Source organism: Gavialis gangeticus, unplaced genomic scaffold, assembly GCF_001723915.1.
Source record: "Gavialis gangeticus isolate Ggan-Ray unplaced genomic scaffold, GavGan_comp1, whole genome shotgun sequence".
Taxonomy (NCBI): domain Eukaryota; kingdom Metazoa; phylum Chordata; order Crocodylia; family Gavialidae; genus Gavialis; species Gavialis gangeticus.
Window position 1 is genome coordinate 155,026,841 of NW_017729024.1, and position 22,943 is coordinate 155,049,783.

The window sequence follows — 22,943 nt, forward strand, 5'->3', positions numbered from 1 at the left end:
TGCACCATCACTGATACTTGGCATCCATCCAAGATGGGTAGGTTTTTTTACTCTAAGTGGGAAAAATAGGGGTGGGAAAGTTTTGAAGTTCTTAAGATCATGCTGCGAGTTAGTGGCAGTCATACTCTGCCTCAAATAAGGCTCTAGATTGTAAATCTGCTAGACAGGTCTGTGGTATGCTTGTTAAAATAAATATGAGCCTTTTTAAATACTAGGGGCTTCTAAGGGAAGGTTTTCTTTTAAAATTGACCACTGTACTGTTGCAGAACTGAACCATAACCCAAGCACTATTTGCTTTTCTTCTTAAGCGGTAAACATTGACTTGTGTGTGGGGGGGGGCGGGGGTGGAACTCTAAGCATGGCTAAGGAAACAAAAAGGACATCCAGAATGTAGTGACATTGTGATTTAACCTTAGTATTTTTAATGCTTAAAGGCAAGGATATTTGGGGAGCTTCTTGCCTTGAAATAAAAAGCACAAAAAAAGCTTAGTGTACCTGTAGACCTGCCTAAGAAAGACTTTCCCCAGGGCTCAGACAGCATTGTTATGATGACGCAAGTGAATGAGAGTCAGCACTTCAGGTATTGCTAGCAAACCCTGTGTCTAGCTGCCAAAAAAACCCCAAACTGCTGTACATATTACAATACTCGCTTGTAATTTCTGCATTGCTGGACTTGTTGCCAATCCTTTCTATAATGTCTTACTAGATAAAATTAAGCTTTGAGGTTGTAGGAGACATTCAGACATTGATTTAATTAAAAGGAGTTCCTTATTGCATTGACTCTTGTTGGTGCCCTTTTGTCTTAGGATGTCTAGTTACCCATTCTTTGTAGTTCTGTTCAGGGTGTGACATTCTGTTAGCAGGATTTCTTTTTGGTTGTTCAGCACTCTTAATTACTCTTGTTGGGAGAGTGGTTTCTCTAAGGACAGCTTAGTTTTCTTACTTGGGGGCAGCTCTAAAGGCTGTTTGACTACTTCGCTAAACTGTAAAAGAGGCATTTCCTTAAGTTTTCAAGTCAGCCTCCACAGAGAGGAATGCTTTTACTTCTGAGCTTTCTGCAGTTAAGGATGGAGAAGTATAAAAGTAAAAGCCTTAAATGTTAGGCAGAAGGCAAGGTAGAGTAAGACACAGCTTAGAATTTCCTTTGGTTGATCATTTGGTAAGACTTCAACAGAATTCAGTATTCCCCCTCTTCTCCCCCCTCCCCCTTGTTCCCTTTTCCTTTTACATACATGCTAGTAGGCAGGTTTGCCTCTTCAGTTTTGGCTCTGGTTCATTTCTGCCATTTTAAAAGCTTGCATCTTAAATTGTTGATGTTTCCAATTAAAGCTTGAGAGGTAAAGCAGTTCAGGTTTCCAAATCTGTAAGTAAAGCAAGAGGCTTCATAAATCTCTCAATTTTAATATATTAACTATATATAATGTGTATATGTAGTCCTAAGTAGAATTTTCATTTTCTCTACGTTGTGTGCTAATAATTTATATTAGTAAATAATGTAGAGAAAATTAAAAATCGTACTTTTTTTTTTCTTTATACGTAGACCCTGGAGAGAATTATTCCCTTAGTACCCAGAGTTACCCTAGAAATTTTAGTCTGTACAATGCGCACACGTCTCTGTCACAATGCCCTTGACAGTAAAATATTGAGACATAGTTACTCTGCCTTCTACCTGAATTAAGATTAAAATGTTGCATGTAGGTTGAAAGGGATAACAAGGTGGTAGTGTGGAACATGAGATTACTTGGCAAAAGGGTATACTTAGAATAAAAGCATGAGGGAACATTAATATGTATGAAATCTTATTAGCTCATACTTTTTTAAGGTGTTTGTACTCTGAATTTACCTTATTGACTTGTCAGAATAAGTAGACTCTAGCTAACCTGTCATGAGACAACTGTCAATCTTTTTTGTTTTTTGTTTGCCGGGTAATAGTGAAGACAGGTTTTGGCACCTGTAGACAAACTAGTTTGGTTATGCAATCTGACTCTTTGATTAAACCTTTTTTTTTTCTCTCTCTCAAGTTTGGGGTTTTTGTAAGCTTGACTTAATGGTTATGGTTACTTTGAGTAAACTGTTGGATCTAGATTTTTCCAGTTGAAGACTAGATTATTAAGTTTAGTCAGAGACAGGATACATGTGTGTGGCTGGTGCTTTTTCATTTCAAACCACTAAGTCCATTATTCTAGCACTTGAAAGTTTATTGCATATTTGAGTGTCTTTTACCAGTGTCTATGAATCAGCTGTTCAAAGATTGCTTGCTGTCTGCTGTGACTTGGCTTGTGATGGAAGTCCAAACTTCCAAATAGAATTTCTTTGGGGCTTCTTGGGATTGCAACACTGAGATGGGGAACTGTCAGTCTAAATGTTTCAGGAATGATAACGTTCTGGGTTTCAAATATGTAAAGTTTATTGAGATTGGGGCACTCTGAGGTTGCTTAAGAGATTATCCATGTCCTTAAATTAGGAGATGTGATTTAAATAAACAACCCGTTCTTAAATTTTTGGTTTGGGGATAAGGAAATTATTACTTCCTTAGGGCTTCATGCAACAATATATCTGGGCTTTAAGTATCAATAGCAAATACAAATCTCTGTACCTTCCCTATGTAGAGTTCTTTGTGTTAAAATAGTTCTTTGCCATTTTAAATTTAATGTATAGGAAATTTTATGCGGTCCTTATCCTGGAGAATTAATACCACTCAGTCCCAAAACATCTATGATGAGGTGAATTTTGATTTTCTTGAAAAATGCCTTTTTATGTTTAAAGGAAGAAAAATCTTCTGCTATCCTGTAGCAGGGGCGGGCAATTATTTTTGGACAGAGGGCCACTTACTGAGTTTTGGCAAGTTATGGAGGGCCACATGACAGGCAGCCCAGGGCAGATTAATATTAATTTTCTAAATTTTTAGGGGTACCGCGGGCCGGATAGAATGGCCTGGCGGGCCGCATTTTTGCCTACCCCTGCACTATAGGAAAGGTGAGCATTATCTTGTGTAGTATGTCTTTACGTAAGTTGCAGGAAGATAACAGTCCTTTCTCACTCTTTTTTCCCCACAGAAATATGCAGTATTATGAACTGAGATCTAGCTTTGCATTCATCACAGAAACTGAGTCTGAAAGAGAGCCAGCAAATCTGTTAATAATGAGTCTTGGCTGTTTTGCCTCTGCCAGGTGCCTTGAGCTATTACTTATTGCCAAAAGTTCTTGTAATGTTTGGATTAAGGACAGAAAATAACTTTGTTAATAAGTGTAATTGGAAACCATAGCAGTTATTTGGAGTGAACCTCAAAGAAATATTAAACTACTAAGCTGTGGTGGTGGTCTGCTATTAATAAAATGGATAGCAGTCTTTTTTGGGGTTTTATAAATGGTGAATTAAGGACAAAAAAAATCCATTACAAAAGTGGACTCTTTGAGAGAGATCTGGGTACAGAACAAATTTCTTACTGGACTATTAAATAGTACCATCCAGTGAAAGAGTAGATTGTTAGTTTGGGAAGACTGAATGGTTTCCCTTCTTATTTAAGAAACCTAGGATATGTTTTATGCCCTGAACAAATTGAATATTGGTAAGTACTGCAGAATGCTACTTTTCTGGGTGGGTGCATATCTAAAATATAGAAGCAGAGTGGATAAAATTAGTGCTTAAAATCAGTTGTCTTTTTAAATAAACAGTTTGGAATCAAATGCAATTTTGGCAGTGTATAATGAATTTATTTGCATTAAATGAAAAAAATCTAGCAGCAGATGTCTGTTAGTGTTTATAAAAAAGATGCTGAATTCAGGGAAGTCATTGCCTATGCACATAGAACTAGAATTTGTTAAAGTGACAAACTGTGTTTTGACAGTTGTAATTTCTGAAAACACAGGATTATTTTTTTTGCTCCATTTTTAGTGCCAGTTTCCTTTGTATTCCTCCTTCTCCTCCCCCTCACCTACCCCAGAGTTCCAGCCTTTTAACCTTTGGCATGTGGTTCATCACTTCTGGGGCACCCAATGTTTGAAACATGTAACAAGATCTTGGAAACTTTGCTATCACTGATTACTCGGGATAGTGCAATAATATGCTGTGCTGTACTCTACTCCACTTCATGCACTTGTTATACAGTACACATGAATGAGCAACGTTTTGGGGCTTAAGTCAGTCCTCTAAGGAATTGAAGATGCATTCTCTTCTGTACGTGGCTTTTCTGAATCACCTGAGTGAATCCGTCTTTGTCACCCACCTGTGTTTAGTGCCTTTTTGCACTCTGCATGGTTTAATGACCCTTGTTTTTATAAATTGCAGTTCCATTTGTCTGCTGTTCCCTTGCATCAGGCCATCCGTTGGTTAGTTAATTCCTTGGAGGCTTTAAGACCTGAAAACCTGGTCTGTCTGCCAGAGGTGCTCCCATTTGAATGGATGGTCATTAGGTTTTAAGGAATGTCCCTATGTCGGGCATGAGAGTTCTATATTGCCTCTGTGGCTTTTACTGTAATAGAAGGCAAATATAGCAGATAAAGCAAACCCTACATACAAAATGAAGCAGAAGGTTCACAGTCGGTCAGAATGCATACAATAAGGGAAGAGCCTGCCTTACACATCCATTGTTTAGAGGAATATTTGCTAAAAACAAAAAGTTTTGGTGTTTTCCTTTTGACTGTGGAGTCCACCACAAAATGAAAAAGAGGTTGTGAAAAAGGGCAGCTCTGTAGAGGAAGGATCTCGTTACCTGAACATTCACTGAACTGATCAAGAGTGAGCCAAGTAGATGCAAAATCCTATTACAGTATCTCTAGAAGGTAGGAACTGTGGAGACTAGAATCCATGCTGGAGCCGATTTTCAGATACTGATGCAGTTAAGCTGTAAGAAGTCATCAAATTACAGAAGGCGGAAAATAACACCGTCAGCAAGATTTTACTGCTCTTGTAACCAAGGGAAAAAATAGGGCAGGATGGCTCCTTAGAGATGGCATCTGGTGAAATAAGCTGTTGCCTTTGAAAGCGTGTGCTTCTCTAAAGCAGTCTAAGGCAATGGTTTGTAACTTTTTTGGCATTGAGGTACCTCTCATTGGGCTTGAAACACCACTCCATAACTTCCGTGAATTGTGGCACCCAATTTCAGAAACTAGTTTATATATTACAGTGCTTACCTTCTTGCAGTGAGGGGTGGGCGATCACCTAGGCAGGGACAATGAGCCTGTGCTTATCTGTTTAGCTTATCTGCATATCTCCTCACACCATGTGTCATCCTTCCAAGACTCTGGTGGCACCCTGGTTGAAAAGCACTGCTCTAAGGTGCCACCTTACCCTGTTGAGATGAATGTGGATAACTATATCACTGACTGGGGAAAGAGAAAACATACCCAGACCAAACTGAGATATTGGTAAGCTAGGCTGATTTAAAGAAAGCCATCTAATTGAGCTGTTTACTGAGTGGGAAACACTGCTTTAAAATAATCTTTTCAACTTGTACCCCCATTACCATCTAAAGAAAGGTGCATTCTCATTGGTGCATAAACATGTTAAAGCAAGTAGATTTGCAGTTAACTAGAACCTTTATTCTAGGTTTGGTACATTCTAGGGGAAAATAAATGCATATAGTTAAGATGTAAGTAGTTACAGATCTTCACTTTCGTATTTTTATGCATTTAGTATGTCAGAAAATGCTAAATTTATTGTGTGTTAACTAGGTAACTAGCTTTTACTTTAAGATGTGCTAGGTATCTGGAGTAGGATGGTAAAGGGGATTTTAATTTAAATGTACAAAACATCAAATAAACAAGCTTTTAAATCTTTAAATGACTCAAGCTTCTGTCTCATTTGGAGTGCTGAGCCAATTTGAGTTCATTTCAGCCGAAACGCTAAAATATTAGAGGTGCACTGATATGTTGGTCCAATCTCAGATGGGCACCGATATAAAGAAAATTATCTGTATTGGAAATCAGCCTGATACGAATGATAAATGGCCTGTGTGTTTGCGCAGCCACAGTGCAGCACATGGGCAGTGAGGAGCATAGCCAGCAGCTCAGAGAGCTGCATGTGGCTTGTAAATCTGTTGTAGGGGAAGAGAAGGGGTGTGGGAGGGCAGATCAGGCCCCTATGGTGAGGGAGGAAGTGGGGCTGGGGTAGGGACTGGGGCAAGCACTGTTCAGTCAGGGTGGGGTAGGCGTGGGATGGAGCCATGGCCCGTCCTGGGGCGCAGGGAAGGAGGTGGGGTATCTCTCACCACTGCGTGCCGTTTATCTGGTGGCTCATGCCACTGCTGCTCCTGCTGTTGGGGGGGCATATGCCCCTGGATTGGGGTGGGCTGGGGCTGGTGCTGTGTGTGCTCTTCCCAATGGGGGCTGGGCCACGCTGCACTCTAGGCAGGCGGCGGCAGTGCTGGGGTGGGTAGTTGAGGGGCTATGGCAAATTTTCGGGTGGCTGTAACCCCCCTGTAGCTCCCTCCCAGCACCACTGCTGCCTGCCCCAAGTGCAGCCCAGCCCAGCCCAGCCCCTGCTGGGAAGAGCCCAGCACAGCCTAGGCCCTGCCCCTCTCTGCCCGAGCTGGGCAGTGCCTGCCCCAGCCCCACTCCCTTCCTCAGGGCTGGGGCCTTGATTTTTACCTTCCCCACCCCACCCCTTCCCTTCTACCTCCTCTTCCACCCCAACAGATTTGCTAGCTGAACACTGTTCTTCAAGCTGCCAGGCTGGTATCAGAAATAGGATTGGTACTGACCAATACGCCTCCTTAAAAATCGGCTATCAGTGTCAGCCCCAAAAATCTGTCTGTGCACCCCTGTAAAATATGAGTATGAAACCACTTGGATGGACTTTGTGGGTGATCCTGAGAATACACGTGTTGGGGTTTACTGGAGGAAGACAGGCTAGATTTGTACCTTATGCTTTGTCTCTGATTTAGTTTAAGCCAGAGGCCATCAACGTGTGGCATAGGTGCCACAAGTGGTATAGGCAACCTCTGTGTGGTACATAGCAGACTGTGAAGGGGACAGGTGGTAGCACAATGGCAGATAGGGCAGGGGACAGCAATCAAAGCATCAGATCAGGCAGGAAGCAGAAAACTGAGCAGCAGATTAGGTAAGGGAAAGCATTTGGAGTGGCACATGGGGAGGATGCAGGGCTAATTTGTGGCATGTCTGCCAAAAAGATTGGCTTCCAATGGCATAAGCTTCCTTGAGCCTGAGCTCACTTCCACAGATGTTGTGGAAGAAAGTGCACAGAGCAGTGTATAAAATACAAAAAGGAAGAGAGGGGAAGGGGGTAGTGCTGGGAGAATCAAGTTGACCATAAACCCATAGGGACAAAGAAATCGCAAAAACTAATCTAGGTAATAGCATAACAATCCATAGTCCCTGTTTAGATTATGCTTAATACAGTCCAGGTTGTGAATGATTTCTTGTTCTGCAGTTTCCTGTTGAAGTTCATTTTTAAAGCTTTGCTGCCTAAGAACAGCTACCCTGTGGTCAGTGATGGACTATTCAGGGAGGCTCAAGTGTTCTGCCACGGGCTTGTCTTTCTGGAACTGATATCAGATTGGTGTGTACTTGTTCTTGCATGTGGAGATCGCCCTGTCTAACACAGACAGGAGACACCTGTTGGCAGATGATACCATATATGGTGCTGGTGGAGGTGCAGGTGAATGAACCTTGGATATTTATAATCAGTGTTGTTTGGTCCTGGAGTCAGAGGCCCAGGTCCCAACACTTGTGATGACTGCTTGCCACTAGCACTGTGCCCCTCAAAAGATCAAACCTTTAATTCAGCAGGTGATTCACTGTGCCAGACCTATAAAGCTTTACCTTCACAGTTAGTCTCCCCTTCCTTCTCCCTATTCTATCTTTTTTTAATTTAAAAAAGAATTCTATGTCACACAAGTTTTTTGTTAGAGGTTTGTGGATTCATCATAGTTTATTTAGATGTTTAAAGGTAGTAATAGGTTTAAGCTTTAACATGTTTTGTACTATATTTAATTTTTAAAATGCTTGTTTAAAAATGTTACTTAAGTGATATTAAATAGAAAACTATTTTTAATGACCTCCACCCCCCTCTTTTTTTTATTATTAATTGATAAATTTGGTGGCTCTTGGACAGGAGGAGTGCTGCTGAGGTAGTGGGGAGACAGCCTATGGCTGCAGAGGCACTACAAAAATTCAGTAGCATGGTGCTTTCAGTTGAATTGCGATATGGAATTGCTACTTGATCTACAGGGAGAGTTGGAGCTAGGTAAAGGTATGTAGCCATTTGTAGATAGTTGGAAAGATCCACAATTGTTGGAAAGCTTTAAGTAGAAGAGATTTAGCTCAGGACTGATCAGTACAGTAAAATAAAAGGCCATTAAGAAAGTTTTAGCACTTGATTTTCATATTCTTATATTACAGGAGGCTTTCATTTTGATAAATGGATTAAAATGAGATGAGGCTGGAAAGATCTGGTATTGTGGTCTCTCTTATAAATTACACTCTTAATTTATTCTCTTTAATCTCTGGCAAGAGGTGCTTCTGCTCCTGTTACTTGGCAGTCTTTAGATGTGAAAGAAACTAGCAGTTCTTTGGTACAGTGCTATTCATGATTGCAGGGCAAACCACACAAGTAGTGGGATGTTTTAAAGTTTTGTGAGGGCCAATTGTTTCAAGTGCAGTTAAATCAATGTGACTTGTCAAATGTAAACAGTGATTGAAAGCTTAAGTGTAGTGCAGTGGCTGATGGAGCATTAAGTAGATAATTCCTTGGTTGGGGAGTGAGTAGAGAGAAACTGAAAATTTATTGATAAAAGAATGTTTTTGAAGTATGTGGAGAGCAGGCTTCCGTGTTGGGCCCAGAAAAGGTTAGGTAGCTAATGAAAATATAAACTTGAGATGACTTGGAGAGCCCACTCGGATCCAAAATGCCCTTTCTTCACTTGAGTATATTCCTCCTTGTATTCTAGCAACAAAGTGAGGTTGCTCGCAAGACCATTCCTGGTTAAGGAGTCTATACTAGGGATAAAGATGTTTTCTTGTACTTGCAGTCTGACTTACGATGCTGCACTGGAAGTACAGGATAAGAATATATAAATAACAGGATAAAAAATAATTGGAAGTGGTAAAACAACTTGATTTTGTTAGGGTGCTTTCTAAACACATTTGATTGAAAAAGGTAAAATTAGGTTTATTTTTCATAGTGCAGTGGATGAGCCTAACTTTTTCTCCTTCTCTTGCAGTTGGCAAACATGAGTTAACAGGACACAAAGTGGCAGTGAAGATTTTAAATCGACAAAAGATTCGCAGCCTTGATGTAGTAGGAAAAATCCGCAGAGAGATTCAGAATCTCAAGCTTTTTAGACATCCGCATATAATTAAATTGTAAGTTTTTTGTTTTTGTTTTTTGCTTCATGATTGTTTAAAAAAGCAATGTCTTTTGTCTCACTTTTTAAAAAAATCTGGAACAGTTATTATGGAAACTACCAAGCTAAATGTAAGCTTTAAAGGTAAAGTATAATGTATCTTATTTGAGCAGGTGAAGGAAAATCCAACATACATGAATAGGACTGCTGTCAAAAAATACATATTTTTATTTTTTTTTTAATAGCAGTCCAGTTCATGTATGTTTGATTTTTTTTTCAGTGTGCTTTCTTCAGAATATCTTCAGGCAAGTAGTTTTTTTCTGAAGGGGCGATGAACAGAGATCTAAGAAATTGCAAAATCATCAGAGGTGCTCATGTTCAGTAGCTGAGTTTTATATTTGCTAACACTTTTCTCCTTAAATACCTACTTGTACTCAGCTACTACTTCATGTTCTTAAGTGGTTATTTGGAAATTATTTTCCTGTTTGTCAGCTGGCAGTGAATAATTTCAGGGTTGTGAAATGAATAACTTCTCTGAGGAGGTCCAGTTTGTGTTCCTCCCCCTTTCCTAGTTTCACTTCAATCAGTGAACACTGGTGTATTCCCAAATGCGGGCTTGCTCTTTGGTAGTTGCTTTGATCCTGGGATCTGTAACTTCTTTTAATAGTTGATTTGGTGTATAGAGGAAAAATTCCTAAAAGGGCATGTCTTCACTGCAGGGTAACTCAACCTTGATTAAATTCTAGCTCTGTCATGAGTAGTTGCAATGCAGTGTCATTCTCAGTCACATCTATTTGCCTGTATGCATGCTGAGTGTTGCTCTCACTCACTGATGATGTCACAACTTCTCATGTTATATTCTCTGGTTCTTAGCTTTGCAGTAAACTATGCTGTTCCAGTTCTTTCCTAGTGAATTGTGGGAAAACAAACATTGGTGAGTTCAGGTTGCTGAGTTTGCATACATGTTCTCTAGAGGGAGGTTTCCCAGCCCAGGTACTAGAAAGACTTGGGGTCTGGTTTATACCCTAGGTTAGGCCAGCTTGTTTCGCTAGATAAAGCACCATTACATCTTGGTAATAGGTTTTTGGCTGACAAACTGGATTAGGGACAACGTGAAAGATCCCAAATTAACTCTGCAGTGAAGACGGGCTGAAAAACATTCCCTCTTCATCCTTCGTTATTCCTCAGTTGTAACACTGAAGACAAAAATGAAACCTGGAACAATGGTCTTATTTACTCAATGGAAGTACACAGACTTATTAAATACTTAGTTATAGGGTATAATGATTAGATTTTGTTTTCAACACGGCTCATATTTTATATTCTGTGTTGAGTGTATTAATAACATGTTGTTTTACCAGGTACCAGGTCATCAGCACACCAACCGACATCTTCATGGTGATGGAATATGTTTCAGGTGGAGAATTGTTTGATTATATTTGTAAAAATGGAAGGGTAAGAGGAACTCCCAAACTTCTATAAAGTGTGCTTTTTTTTTTGTTTATAATGCCTGTCTAGTGCTTGTCTTGTTTAAATAGTGGGGGAGAAGAGAGAGAGAGTGTACACACATGCACATGTTCAGATGTAGTCCTTCAGTTTAAAATTAATAGTTGTGAACTATCCCCTCCCCCCCAACCTCCATGTAGCAGGACCAGCATGATGTTCCCTGGTAGCTGTGTGGCTCCTGCTCCGCTCCAGCTCTTAGGTTATCTTTCCTGTTCCCTTCCCTGCCACTCCTTTATTGGAGTAGTTTGTGAAAAAGGAATGCTGCCCCAGTATCCCTAAGCAGGACTCTTTCTGTTTGGTCTTCCCATACCCCACTGTGTCCAGCCCTGTCCCTGATGCTAAGTGGGTCCTCTTAGTCTGTCTGCACTCCTAGCCCCCATGGCAACATGTGCCGTATTTGTAGCCTCCTACCCTTATAGGCATGGCCATGCTTTGCAGATGTTAGCAGGTAGTCGCTCCCATGGGCACCTTGTCCCCAGTACAATGTCTGGCCTCTGCCTCTTTCCTCTAGCTGACCCCCTTAGCCTAGGCCAGCGGTTCCCGATCTGTCTGCGTTAACAGTTTTATTATGGTTACTTTATAAGACAAATTTGCTGGTGGTTCTTAAGGTTGTATCATTTTAAATTAGATGCTGTGCAATCTGTCAGAGTTTGGGAACTGCTGGGCTAGGCCCACTGTGGTGTACCTGGCTTCTGGGCTCCAACCCATGTTTTGCCCCTTTTCAGACTTTGGGCTGCTGGCCCGTCTCCTGTCCCTGTAGGGCTCTGTGCCCCAGGCCCTGCTTTACCTCTTTTGGGTGCACCTGGCCCTGTTCTTACCCCTCTTGGGCACTGGCCCTAGCCTTCCCAGCCTTAACCCATGTCTATCACCTTTCTGCGTTCAGGTTTTTAACACTTCTAAGCTTCTGCTTGTCTGTTTCTTGATCCTGGTCCCTAGCAGGGTTCAAAAACCTCATGGTGCCCTTCTGGCACCCAAAAGTGGCCTCCTTGTTTCCCCTTCTAGCCACATCCGATCCACTGGTAGTCTATCACAAAATAAAAAGGGACTCAACAAGTGAACTCGCTTCCCTTCTGGGGCTACTTATGGTGTAGGTTCAGTCCCTTTCTCTGGCAGAGACCATCCTGCCCTATCTACGGTCAAGGCTTACTGTTCTTCCTGCATGAAGGAAAGCGTACTTGTTTCCTGGACACTGACCTTTCCAGCCATCCTGGCCTGTTAGCTGGCCTAAACGCAAGAGCTTCTTTTTAGCCCCGGCCCTGCCAGCTGCCTCTGGCTGGGCCACAAAAACCATCCTTCTAATGGCCCTCGCTGGTTCTGCTGGCTGTCTAGTTCTCTAGTAACAGGGTAAGGGGTTCCCTCTTTCACTCCACTTAGAAGGTTTCTACTACAGTAAAAGCTCTACAGTAATAGAGCATGCAGGCTTGTAAGGTGCTGGTTAACGGAACTTTTAATGTAATTAGTTCTTTGATTCAGAATTTGCGGCTTACCTGAATAACATGCGATACCAATATGGTTGTTATAGTCAAGCCTACTGATGCACTCTAACCACTCTTGCAAAATCTTCTGAAGGTCTTGGTCCATTGAAATCTGAGTCTCCTGATGTTTAGTGAAGCTCTATATACCAAATACCCTTGCTCTATGAAGTAAAATATGAAATGTTTGAGTCCTAAAAAGATGGTAGTTCTGTATATGCTTTTGAAACTGACTTGAGACCTCAAGTTTTGACTCTGACACAATGAATCAAACTTCTTATAATTGATTCAAAGGATAACATTTTAAGCGTAAGTTCTGTTGAAAGCATTGTAGTTCGGGAACATGAGTACTAGGTTCTAATATTGTCTCAACCACTGAAACTGAGACTGTGGCTAGTGTCAGAGCAAAATGGCATTCAGTCTGTAAAATATTTATGCATAACTTTGTGTTCATTAACTCGGATATATTTGCAATTGTATAAAATAAAAATGCCTTGCTGCTCCTAGAAAAATACTGGATGTATCAGTTTTTTTCATTTCTTTCCTCTTTTTTAGCTTGATGAGAAGGAGAGTAGACGTCTGTTCCAGCAAATCCTTTCTGGTGTGGATTATTGCCACAGACATATGGTAGTACATAGAGATCTGAAACCTGAAAATGTACTGCTTGATGCACACATGAATGCCAAGATAGCTGATTTTGGTGAGCACTTTTATTCTAAATACAGTAATGCTTTGGAGGTTATTCAAATGCTGTATGTAAATGCAGAAAACATTCAGGTACTTGTATACCATGGTGATGGACATGGCAGAAGAGGGGCAGGCAAAATACAGCCCATGGGCTGGATCCAGCCTGCCAGGCCATTCTATCTGGCCCATGGAGCACCTAAAATACATAGTAAAACTAATACTTATTTGCCCTGGCTCCCTGTTGGAGCTGGGTGGAGTCAGGGGCAGTAGGACCCAGAGGGAGCCCTTAGCTGGCTTGAGCAGCCCAGCCCCACCCACCCCCAGCCAGTTTCTTGCTTTCCTGTCCCTGCCCTGCTCCAGCACCAGGTGGCTGTGGCTCCTAGCTTCATCCCTGGACTGCGGAGCCATGGGACTGTGCTGGTAGGAGTGTGTATGTGTGTGCATGCATGTGTTTGGCAGGCACAGAGCAGAATATGTGTGCGTCTGCAGGCACAGGGGCAGTGTGTGTGCATGCATCTGCAGGCATGGGGGCAGTGTGCGCCTGGAGAGAGAAGAGAGAGGCGCACATGTACGCACACACACACGGGCACCGAGAGTGTCCGTGTCTGCAGGCACGGGGCAGTGTGTGTGTGTGTGTGCGCGCACGCGTGCTAATAGGGTGAGTCCCACACGCACACCCCTCCGTGCACATGCACCTACACCTCCCCTCACACTGCCATATACCAACCCCAGTCACCCTACCCCCCATACCCACACGCCCACAGTCCCCACAAACCTATATCCACCCCCACACAGTATACAAGTATAAGACTTCATTTTAAGCTATTGTGCAATCACCCCATATGCATTATACAAACCCATGTAAATCAGGATAAAAACATTTTTTGAAGTCAAACCAATGAATGCTGTTGATGATCGCTTTAGAGTATAATTTGGTATGTTTCTTGTTCTGGGATGGCAAAACCCCTTGCTGAAAGGAGTACTTCTGGGGGCAGGGGGAGGGACTTTTGGTGGCAAAGGTCAGGGGTTGGGAAGTGGGACTTCTTGTCATAAGATGGTGACTGGGGGCAGGACACCTGCCAAGGGGTGGGGCTACCCATGCAGCTCTTGACAGCTTGCCAAAACTCAGTAATTGGCCCTCCGCCCAAAATAATTGCCTGCCCCTGTGGTAGAAGGACCTAATAATGTATTTGTAGGGAAAAAAAAATGCAAACATTGCTTAGTGGAGCATTCCCTTTTCCATATAAGCCATCTTTTAAGTCAAATGTCTCTTGTGGCTGAATAGAAATTGACAGTTAGCCTGGCCTTGCAGAACAGTATTTCTGTTCTAGATAAAATGCAGTACTTTAGTTACCCACGACTCCCTTTTTTTTTTTCTGAAGGCTGTCATTTGAGTTGACTAATTTCCACGGCTGTTTGTCTGCTTGTAAAAAAAAAAAAAAAACACAAATGTTCTTCCATTTGTTGTAATAATTATGTTGGGGAAATACAGTGTAAAGGAAGTTTAACCGATTTATAGGGACCACATCACTAGCCAAATGGTATCTTAGAACATTTATTTAGTACACTTTTTCCACATTAAATTGCAAATACAAGTTTGAAATTTCAAGTTAAGATCTGATACATTTGGAAGAACATTGAATTCATGCTTAAGATTCCTGAAAAAATGAAGAACAAACTTTTTAGCAATCTTGATCTTGCAATACATTGTTGAATTTATCGAAGGTTAGGAAAGTCATATTAGTTTGTTTGTCTTGACTTGCTGTAGAGTAGCAGAAACTATATAGGTGCAGAAAGACTGGAAGTTTTTCTTGGGATGGCCAGCATTAGGAATACTTCTTGCCATATAAACATAGAAAGGTATCTAGACTGCTACATAGTCATGATATTTCTCTTGTAGGCAGAATGGATAATACCTGCCTTTGTAAAGTGCTTTGAGATCTCTGATGACAGGTGCTAGGTGATGCTGAGTACTCAGTTATTTCAAAGGTATGATGGTCAAGTACATTGGGGATTGGGAATCTTACTCATTCTTTCGAAGGGCTTACTACACTTATGCAGAATGTTCTTGGATGAAAGGAGACTAATTACATTACAGTAAAACCAAGTGTAATATTAATTCTTAGAATAGCTTTTTAGTATACATACCTGCTAGAAAGCAAGAAGAGTTGCACAGAAACTTACTCCTAACTTAATAAATGGTGAAGGCTAGATGAGGCACCCTCTTTTACCACATCCAATGTGTAAGAAGCGGTATTGAAATAATTCAGTTCAGTAAGCCATTGCGAGGACATTCAGTTCCAAAGAATTAGTTGACACCTTGCCCAGTGAGTATTGGGGGAGAGGGTCCATCTTAATTTCTGAGATGTAGTTTCTCTAGTGTTCTGTAAAGTGTTTCCATTGAATCTTGTACGTATTCCTGTAGAAGCTATTCCTGAACTATCCCATTATCTATCTTTTTAGTAAAAGTCTTTGGGAACAATTATGCTTTTAAAATTGTTTTATCCTGTTAATGAATGAAGTAGCCTCTTGGCTCTGTGACCCCCAAAACACCAATCTTACTGCATCTTGGAATGAATGTATGCTATCCGGCATTCCTAGGCCATGTACGTATTCTGACTCTTTAATATCAGTCTTGCCAATGTTGGGTAAAATGCATACAAAATTTGTATACTAGTACTTTAGAGAAAAAAGTATGAAGTACAGTTGCTTGTAAATACTGAAATACTTTATGACGACAGACTATGTAAAAATTGTTATTCCTGTTGGCACTAGTGGCTATTTTTTAGCATGTTTGCACAAAATGTGAAATAATTTTTGCTCTCTGAATTTTATCTTTTAGTATCTGCTTTTTGTACACTTTCAGGTCTATCAAATATGATGTCAGATGGAGAATTTTTACGAACAAGTTGTGGTTCTCCTAACTATGCTGCACCAGAAGTAATTTCAGGAAGGTAATATTCCTTTTATTGGATAATGTATGCATGTATTTGGGTCAGTGGTGCATGGGTGACGAACTTGCTGTTAACACTAAATTAGAAAAAAAGGAAGCTAATAAATAGTTTGATAATGTAGCCTCTGAAGTGGCCTTTGATATTCAGAAATCAGGTTTTTATAACCCTATAGGATTCTTGTGGCTTCTGAAGTGTTCCTGTTTCATGACAGCTAAATTTCAGGTTGTACATGATAGAGGTGCCCTGATACATCGGTCCAATATCAGATGGGTACCATTATAAAGAAAACTGGCTATATTGGATATCAGCCCAAAGAGGCTGATTAATTTGGCCATTAAATGCCTGTGCTGTGCACAGTTGCAGCATAGCACTTGGGCAACAAGAAGCACAGCTGGCAGCATGGAGAGTTGCCTCCAGCTGGTAAGTCCGGTGTGGTAGAAGGGGTGTGGTGGCGGGGGGCAGATCAATGCCCCTTGTGGTGAGGGAAGGGGCAGGTGCTGCTCAGGTGCGGGGAGGAGTGTGGAGTCACAGCTCATGGGGGAGGTGCACGGAGCAGCTCCCACTGCTGCTTGCATCGTGGGGTGGGGGGTGAGGGGGGTGTGTGCCCCCTTGATCTGTGCAGGGTGTAGCGGGCTGCAGCCAAGGCTGTGCGGGGCTATTCTCAGTGGGGGCTGGGCTCGGAGCAGGTGCCAGCGGCACTGGGCGGATGCTGCATTCACCCCATATTTTGCCGCTGCTCCACTTCCAGCACTGCCAGCTGCCTGGTGCAGCCCTGGCTCAACGCCCTGCCTCCACCCATGCGCTGGAAAGACCTAGGGCTGCGACTGGCAGCTGTGGTGTAATTTGGGGTAGCTGCAGCATCCTCCCAGTGCCTCTGGCGCCTGCTCTGTGCCCAGTCCCTGCTGAGAAGAGCTCCGCACACCCCCCACAAGTCGCATCTCTGGCCCCCTGCCCTGCCTGGGCAGTGCCTGCACCAGCCCCCCCCCACCATGTGTTGATCTGACCCCACATGCCCTTTCCCTCCCCCTCCCCTTCCACCCCACCGGAATTACCAGCTGGAGGCAGCTTGTATCGGAAATCGGATTGGTATTGGCTGATTATGCCTCCTTAAATATCAACTGTTGGCCCCAAAAGTCTCTATTTGTGCACCCCTAGTTTGTGGTGGTGTCAACACCATATCGGTGTGGCCAAAATGTACTATAGTAAATAGGCTTTCACTTTCCAGAATTCCCAGTGTGGTCTATCTGATTGTTCATTAATGAAAATTTTGGAAGTAGAACTTTTTTGACTAATGATAAAAGAATTTCAGGCAGAAGAGTGCTATAATGTTTAATAATGGTGTGAACTTCTGCATTCTTTTAAATCCAAATATTGCTTTACTTGCATATAGGTATCTTGATCCCAAAGCTAAAGTAGAAGCTGTCCTGGGCACTCAGTAGTTTCTACTTCACAGCTTTAAGAATTATAATGCTGACTTACATTCAGCAATAAGTAAATGTGACAGAGAAGCCTGGAGACTTCTCTGTTTACCTGCACGAAACCCTTAATTTCCAGTTTTGGAGATTTATCTCTTCCCATGTATCATGATATGGCAGTAAGTTTGCTTAAATATGTGCATCACTGCATTCATCTGCTTGATTTGGCAGTATGGCTTGTCCCTTCAGGCTTGTACTGTGTGCCTTATTATTTAGGTAGCTTATTCATGGAACTAAGAATGAGGCTGTGGACGTATGTAACTTTGTCCACATGCAAATCGCAGGAGGTGTTGCTGCTAGGGAGTATACATCAGCTGTTAGGATGGAACTATCGAACTGCATGCTCTTATAGTGACACAGCTCAGTTTTTAGTTCAGTGGTCAGTAACCTCTTCAGGTTGTGGGTTGGAAGAGCCAGGGGAAGATGCAGCTAGGACCCAGCTGTCACTGCTGCTTCTCATCAGGGCAGCACAGCCAGAGCTGCTGTGGCCACTACTGCTACCCACAGCTGAACTCTGTTGAAGCTGGTGTCTGCCAGCTGGATCAAATGACTGCATCTGGCTCGCAAGCCATGTGTTACCCACCCCTGGTTTAACTGGCTAAAGTTGTGCTGAATTCTTTTGCCCTACTCTTGTATTGCTTTGGAAGCATATACATGGTAACAGTACTCTGTTCTAATGCAATTGTTACATTTGTCTAAAACAGTGCTTCCCAAACTTCCTCAGCATGACCTCATCCACTGATGTTGTGACGCTGTTTGAGGTCATAACCCACAGTTTGGGAACCGCTGGGGGTCTTGACCCAATGCCCCTCACTCCTGATCCACTGCCTCTAGCCTCCCAATGTGTTTGGGGTATGGGGGGAGCCCAGGCAGCCCTTGCTGGCTGGAACACTCGCAGCCTGCAAGGGAGAAGCCACAGCTTTCCCATGTTGATTCTCTTTTAAAGAGAATCCATTCTTAAAGCTAGTTCATGACCCTTTTATATATTGTGATCCACTTCTGGGTCATGACCCATGGGTTGAGATTTCTTCATCTAGAAGATTCTGCTATGCTTTAGCAGCTTCCCTTCCTGTCCACACTGAACAGGAGGATATTGCATTCCTCAGCAAGTAAGTGACTTGAACTGAGTTATACTGCTGCATCTCAAAATTAGTTACCCTGTACTTCTGTGATACTGCTTTTTTGGCAGCTTATTTACACTAACTGCATGTAAATATACTACATTCATATAAATTACTAATAGCTGACTTTTTCCAGATTGTATGCAGGTCCAGAAGTAGATATTTGGAGCAGTGGGGTTATTCTCTATGCTCTCTTGTGTGGAACCCTTCCATTTGATGATGATCATGTGCCAACGCTTTTTAAGAAGATATGTGATGGTATCTTTTATACCCCTCAGTACCTGAATCCGTCTGTGATTAGCCTTTTGAAACACATGCTGCAAGTGGATCCCATGAAGAGAGCTACAGTGAGAGATATTAGGTAAAACACTAGCTGATGTCTTATCTCAGATGCTACAACGATGGCTCTAGGGATGTGAAAGGTTAAATGATTAATTGTTTAACTGATAAGTGCAGTGATAACTGGCTAGCTTACTAGTTATTTAGCTTGGGGCCTGGGGCCGGTGCAGTAGGGAAGGGGAGAAAGGAAGCCTCATGGTGCCCCAGCAGGAACTAAAGGGCAGGAGGGGTGAAGGGTAGGGCTGTGCAAAGGTTCGGTCGCTGATTTTCAATTGGAAGGTTTGGCTCAATTCAGTGGTTGCATCTCAGATTGAATTGGGAGACCCATTAAAAGGTCCCCATGGCTACCCTGCCTCATCCCAGCCATTTAAAAAAAAAAAAAAAAAAAAGCCCTGCACTTATTGGCTGCAGCAGCAGTGATCATGGCCTGTGGGTGCTCATGACAGAATTCCCCCCCCCCACACACGGTGGGGGGCAGCAGAGATTGCCCCTACAGCCTGGCACCGGCACGGCAACTGCCCCATGGTGTGGGGACAGCGTGCTGTCTGGGAGGTGGGGCTGTGTGGTGCCAGGCTCCGGCTGACTGCTGGAGCTGCCCCAGCTCCCAGACGGCGCACAGCACACGGCATGCGCGCAGGGAAGGGGAGCCGGGCATCCCTGGTGCCCCCCAGTGCCTCATGCTGCGCCAGGGGACTCTGCCGCGAGCCCTCAGAAGCCCTGATCACTGCTGCTGCAGCAGGGCTTTCTTCTTTTTCTTTTTTCTTTAATTGCTGGGAGGCTGGGGCTGGGTGGGGGATGGGGCCAGGCAGGGCAGCCATGTAGGGCTTCTCCCATGGCTCCACCCACCAGGAGAGAGGCAGGCACAACTAGAGGAGCTATGGGAGAACCTGCAGCCGCTTGGCTGGTCCTGCTTTTCTCTGGTGGATCTGAATCAACGAATCTCCGATTCCGATTTGGCCAGACTGAATAGGGACAGTGATCTGAATCACCGAATCGAATCACTCTCCTCTGAATAGGCTGAATCCAAATTGAGTACTTCCCACAGGCCTAGGGAAGGGGGCTAGTACCCATGGTCTAAGAGGAAAACAGCTGGTAGCCTAATGACTTGTCATCAGTTAAGCAGTTAGCTGCTTGTTCGCGGGTGCTGTCTCCCAGCTTCAGCCTTCACTGGCCTATATTGTCTGGCTGGGCTTGCCACTGTGCCTTCTCCCTTCCCCCTGTCAAAGGGTCCCTGGGAGTGGTTCCCAGCAGCAGCTGTCTGAGCTGCTGTGTTAGTTAATTGTTTCCTTTAACTGCTATAATTGGAGGAGGTTAAACTGAATATTTTGTAAAACAATATTTATATCCCTAGATGGCTCCTAACAGAAATCCATAGAACTAAAATCTTATAAAAATGCTTAAGCCATTCAGTTTGCCTTAATATGAATTCCTGCAGTTTCTTGTTTTAAGTTGTCAGTTCTGGTTCTCAGTGGGAAAATCTTTATGGAGGCTTAATGTAAAAAACATACAACGTAATTATGCAAGTTCTCAAGTTAATTTATGATTTAATGTTGATTTTTTTTTTTTAATGTTTTAGTTTAACTTTAAAGATGGTTAAATCCTCATTTAATGGTGTAAAGTATTTTATAACTGAAACTGCACCCACTATTTCTTGTTAGCATAAATATTTTGTTTTCTGGAAGATGAAAGTAAATGTATTCAGGATTTCAGAAATATAAGGAAGTTGATGACTAACATGTAGAACTTATTGACCGTTTGGTTTAAAAGCTTGTTTTTAATGTCAGTTCATTCACAGAGCTTAAATGCTTTAACAATTTTATTTCCGCTTTTTTTATTTTAATTTTTAACATTGATGCCAAAATGTGTTAGTTACCAGTCCTGCTTTTAGCTAAATATTTTTTAGGTAAATGTTTAAGAAAAGTGCCCCAACTCAAGGCAGAAGGTTGTGTTGGAAGATAGTGGGGAGTAGAGAAAGAAGTACAAAATAAGGTGTTTGCTGTTTCAGGGTTAGAACTGGATGAGCTTGGTTGTTTGTAATAAATTAGTTGGGGGACAGCTTTTCCCTTCATCTTAGAAGAAGAGTTCCAAAAAAGAAATGTATAAACTCTGCTAGCTGGCATTCCTTGAAGAGCAGATACATTTTGAATTTTTAAATTTGTAGTTTTTCCTCAAACCACACTTCTGACATTTGGAGGTCAAGATAGAGTGCCCATGATTGTTGCAGAATTTTCTGCTGTAAACTGATGGGGTGGAGTAGGAGACACAAACCTCATGTTAGTGTTTACTCTAGGATTCTTCCCTCAGATTTCAAGATGGCTTTATGGACAACTAAGCCTTGTTGATGCTTGTGTAGGGCATACTTAGCAAGTGGTGTGATGAAGATGTCAGAAGTCTCTAATTGTGGGAGCTAGATCTTACGCCAAAGCAGATGCCTTAATCACAGGCCCAGCATCCTTTCCTTGTATGGCACAACTGGCTAGATAAATTTTAAATTACTCAAAGGAACCAGTGCTTTCTTTTCTGTCTTGGGCCTTTTCTTCACTTGGACCACTTTCCCACATCTGCCTGAAACCTAGTGCGGATGTAGATATCCTGAGGACTCATCAGTATTAAAGAGCCTCTGCAGTCATTACTGTGTTGGTACCCTTGAGTGGTGATGCAGCTTATGCCCACAGAATGGTTGGGTTTTTTTTCCTCTGTTAACATCATTACAGCTTTTTCCTGAATGACAGAATAAAGCAAAAGAAGCCATTTTCTTTTGACTTAACTGCATCTGCACCAGAGTTTTGCTTGCAAAGATTAGGGGTATCATGTTTTCATGCTCCTAGTCAGCATAACTTTATGGTGTACACCTGGCTTGATAAGGTGGACTGGATTGGTGTAACAATACTACCTCCTGCAAGTGAAATAATAGTCTATACTAACAGAGGTGCATTCTTATTGGCGTAAATGGACCTACACTTAAGATCTGCTCTTGCTCTGCCTTCTTCCTGGTATGGCTGTGTGTTAGTTGGGTATTTTACCTTTTTATGTTCCTGAAAGGCAGCTTTGCTGATGAATGTGTATTTTAATCATAGTTGTAGAATAAACTACAAATTGCAGTCATTTTGGGAAACTTTTTTTTTCTTCTCTGTCAATGTCATGCTATATCACTTGCTAAATTGTTCTTCATCTAGCACGGGTGGGCAAAATAGAGCCCATGGGCCAAATCCAGCCCACAGAGGGACTTAGTCTCGCCCACAGCAGGTCCTCCTGTCCCACCTGGCCCAGGCACCATCCCACTGATGTGTCCTGCCACCCCCTAGACCACACAGTGGGGCTGGGGCAGCTCCGCAGCTGGACTGCCTTCCTAGGCAGCTCAGCTAGCGGCAGATTCTTCCAGCTACTGCTGCCCTTGCCCCATCCTCAGGGGTTTGCACGTAGGGACCCGTGTGCAGCCCCACCCCACTCCATGCCTGTTGCAGACTTGCTTGCTCATGCTGAACATCTGCAGCAACAGCAGTGCTGGTGGGGCAGAAGTGTGCTCAGCGTGGGGTAAAAGCAGCCCCTCCACCTCACTGCTGCCCAATGCTTCGTACAGCAGCTGCACAGCTTGCGCTGGGCTTCCCTGTGGCTCCACTGCTGTCACCGCCGCCTCTGGGCTGCCAAGCAGGACAGCACAGAGGAGCTGCAGGGCCTGCATCTCTGGCTTTGGGGCTGGCGCTGAGCTGCTGCCTGTTACTCAAATCTGAGAGTGCTTTTTTTCCCCCCTGCCTCCTACATTGTGATTGGGGGAGAAGGGGTGAAACCTTGTCTTGGATTCAGGTAAGTATTGTAGCATGCCTACCATGTTATCCTGACACTTGCAACTTCTTTTTTTTGCAGAAACCTAAAAATACTTAATTCCAATATATTAGTATTAGATTTCATACTACTAATAAAGCGCCCTATTTGTTTGTGAGGACTGTTTTTTTTTTTAGTGAAAACATTGGTTTAAATCTGTACAGTTTTGGGTATAAAAGGATGTTGCATTTTTGAGGGGGAAATCCTCCCCCCCCCCCCCCCCAAATTTTTTTTTAAAAGCCTTTTCCTTTTTTTTTTTTTTT

At 42.7% G+C, this 22,943-nt stretch overlaps 1 protein-coding gene across 3 annotated transcripts in view; it reads left to right on the plus strand.

Moving 5' to 3' along the window:
• Nucleotides 1-22,943, plus strand: part of PRKAA1 (protein kinase AMP-activated catalytic subunit alpha 1) — a 35,266-nt gene that overhangs the window by 6,146 nt on the left and 6,177 nt on the right. For 2 of the 3 annotated variants that reach the window (XM_019517923.1, XM_019517925.1), the window contains exons 2-6: nt 9,182-9,323; nt 10,666-10,759; nt 12,838-12,982; nt 15,836-15,923; nt 18,656-18,880. In XM_019517923.1, coding sequence (XP_019373468.1) covers nt 9,182-9,323; nt 10,666-10,759; nt 12,838-12,982; nt 15,836-15,923; nt 18,656-18,880 — 694 coding nt within the window. Of the gene's footprint in view, nt 1-8,080; nt 8,212-9,181; nt 9,324-10,665; nt 10,760-12,837; nt 12,983-15,835; nt 15,924-18,655; nt 18,881-22,943 lie in introns of those variants that run through there. The other variant, XM_019517924.1, reaches the window with a different exon arrangement.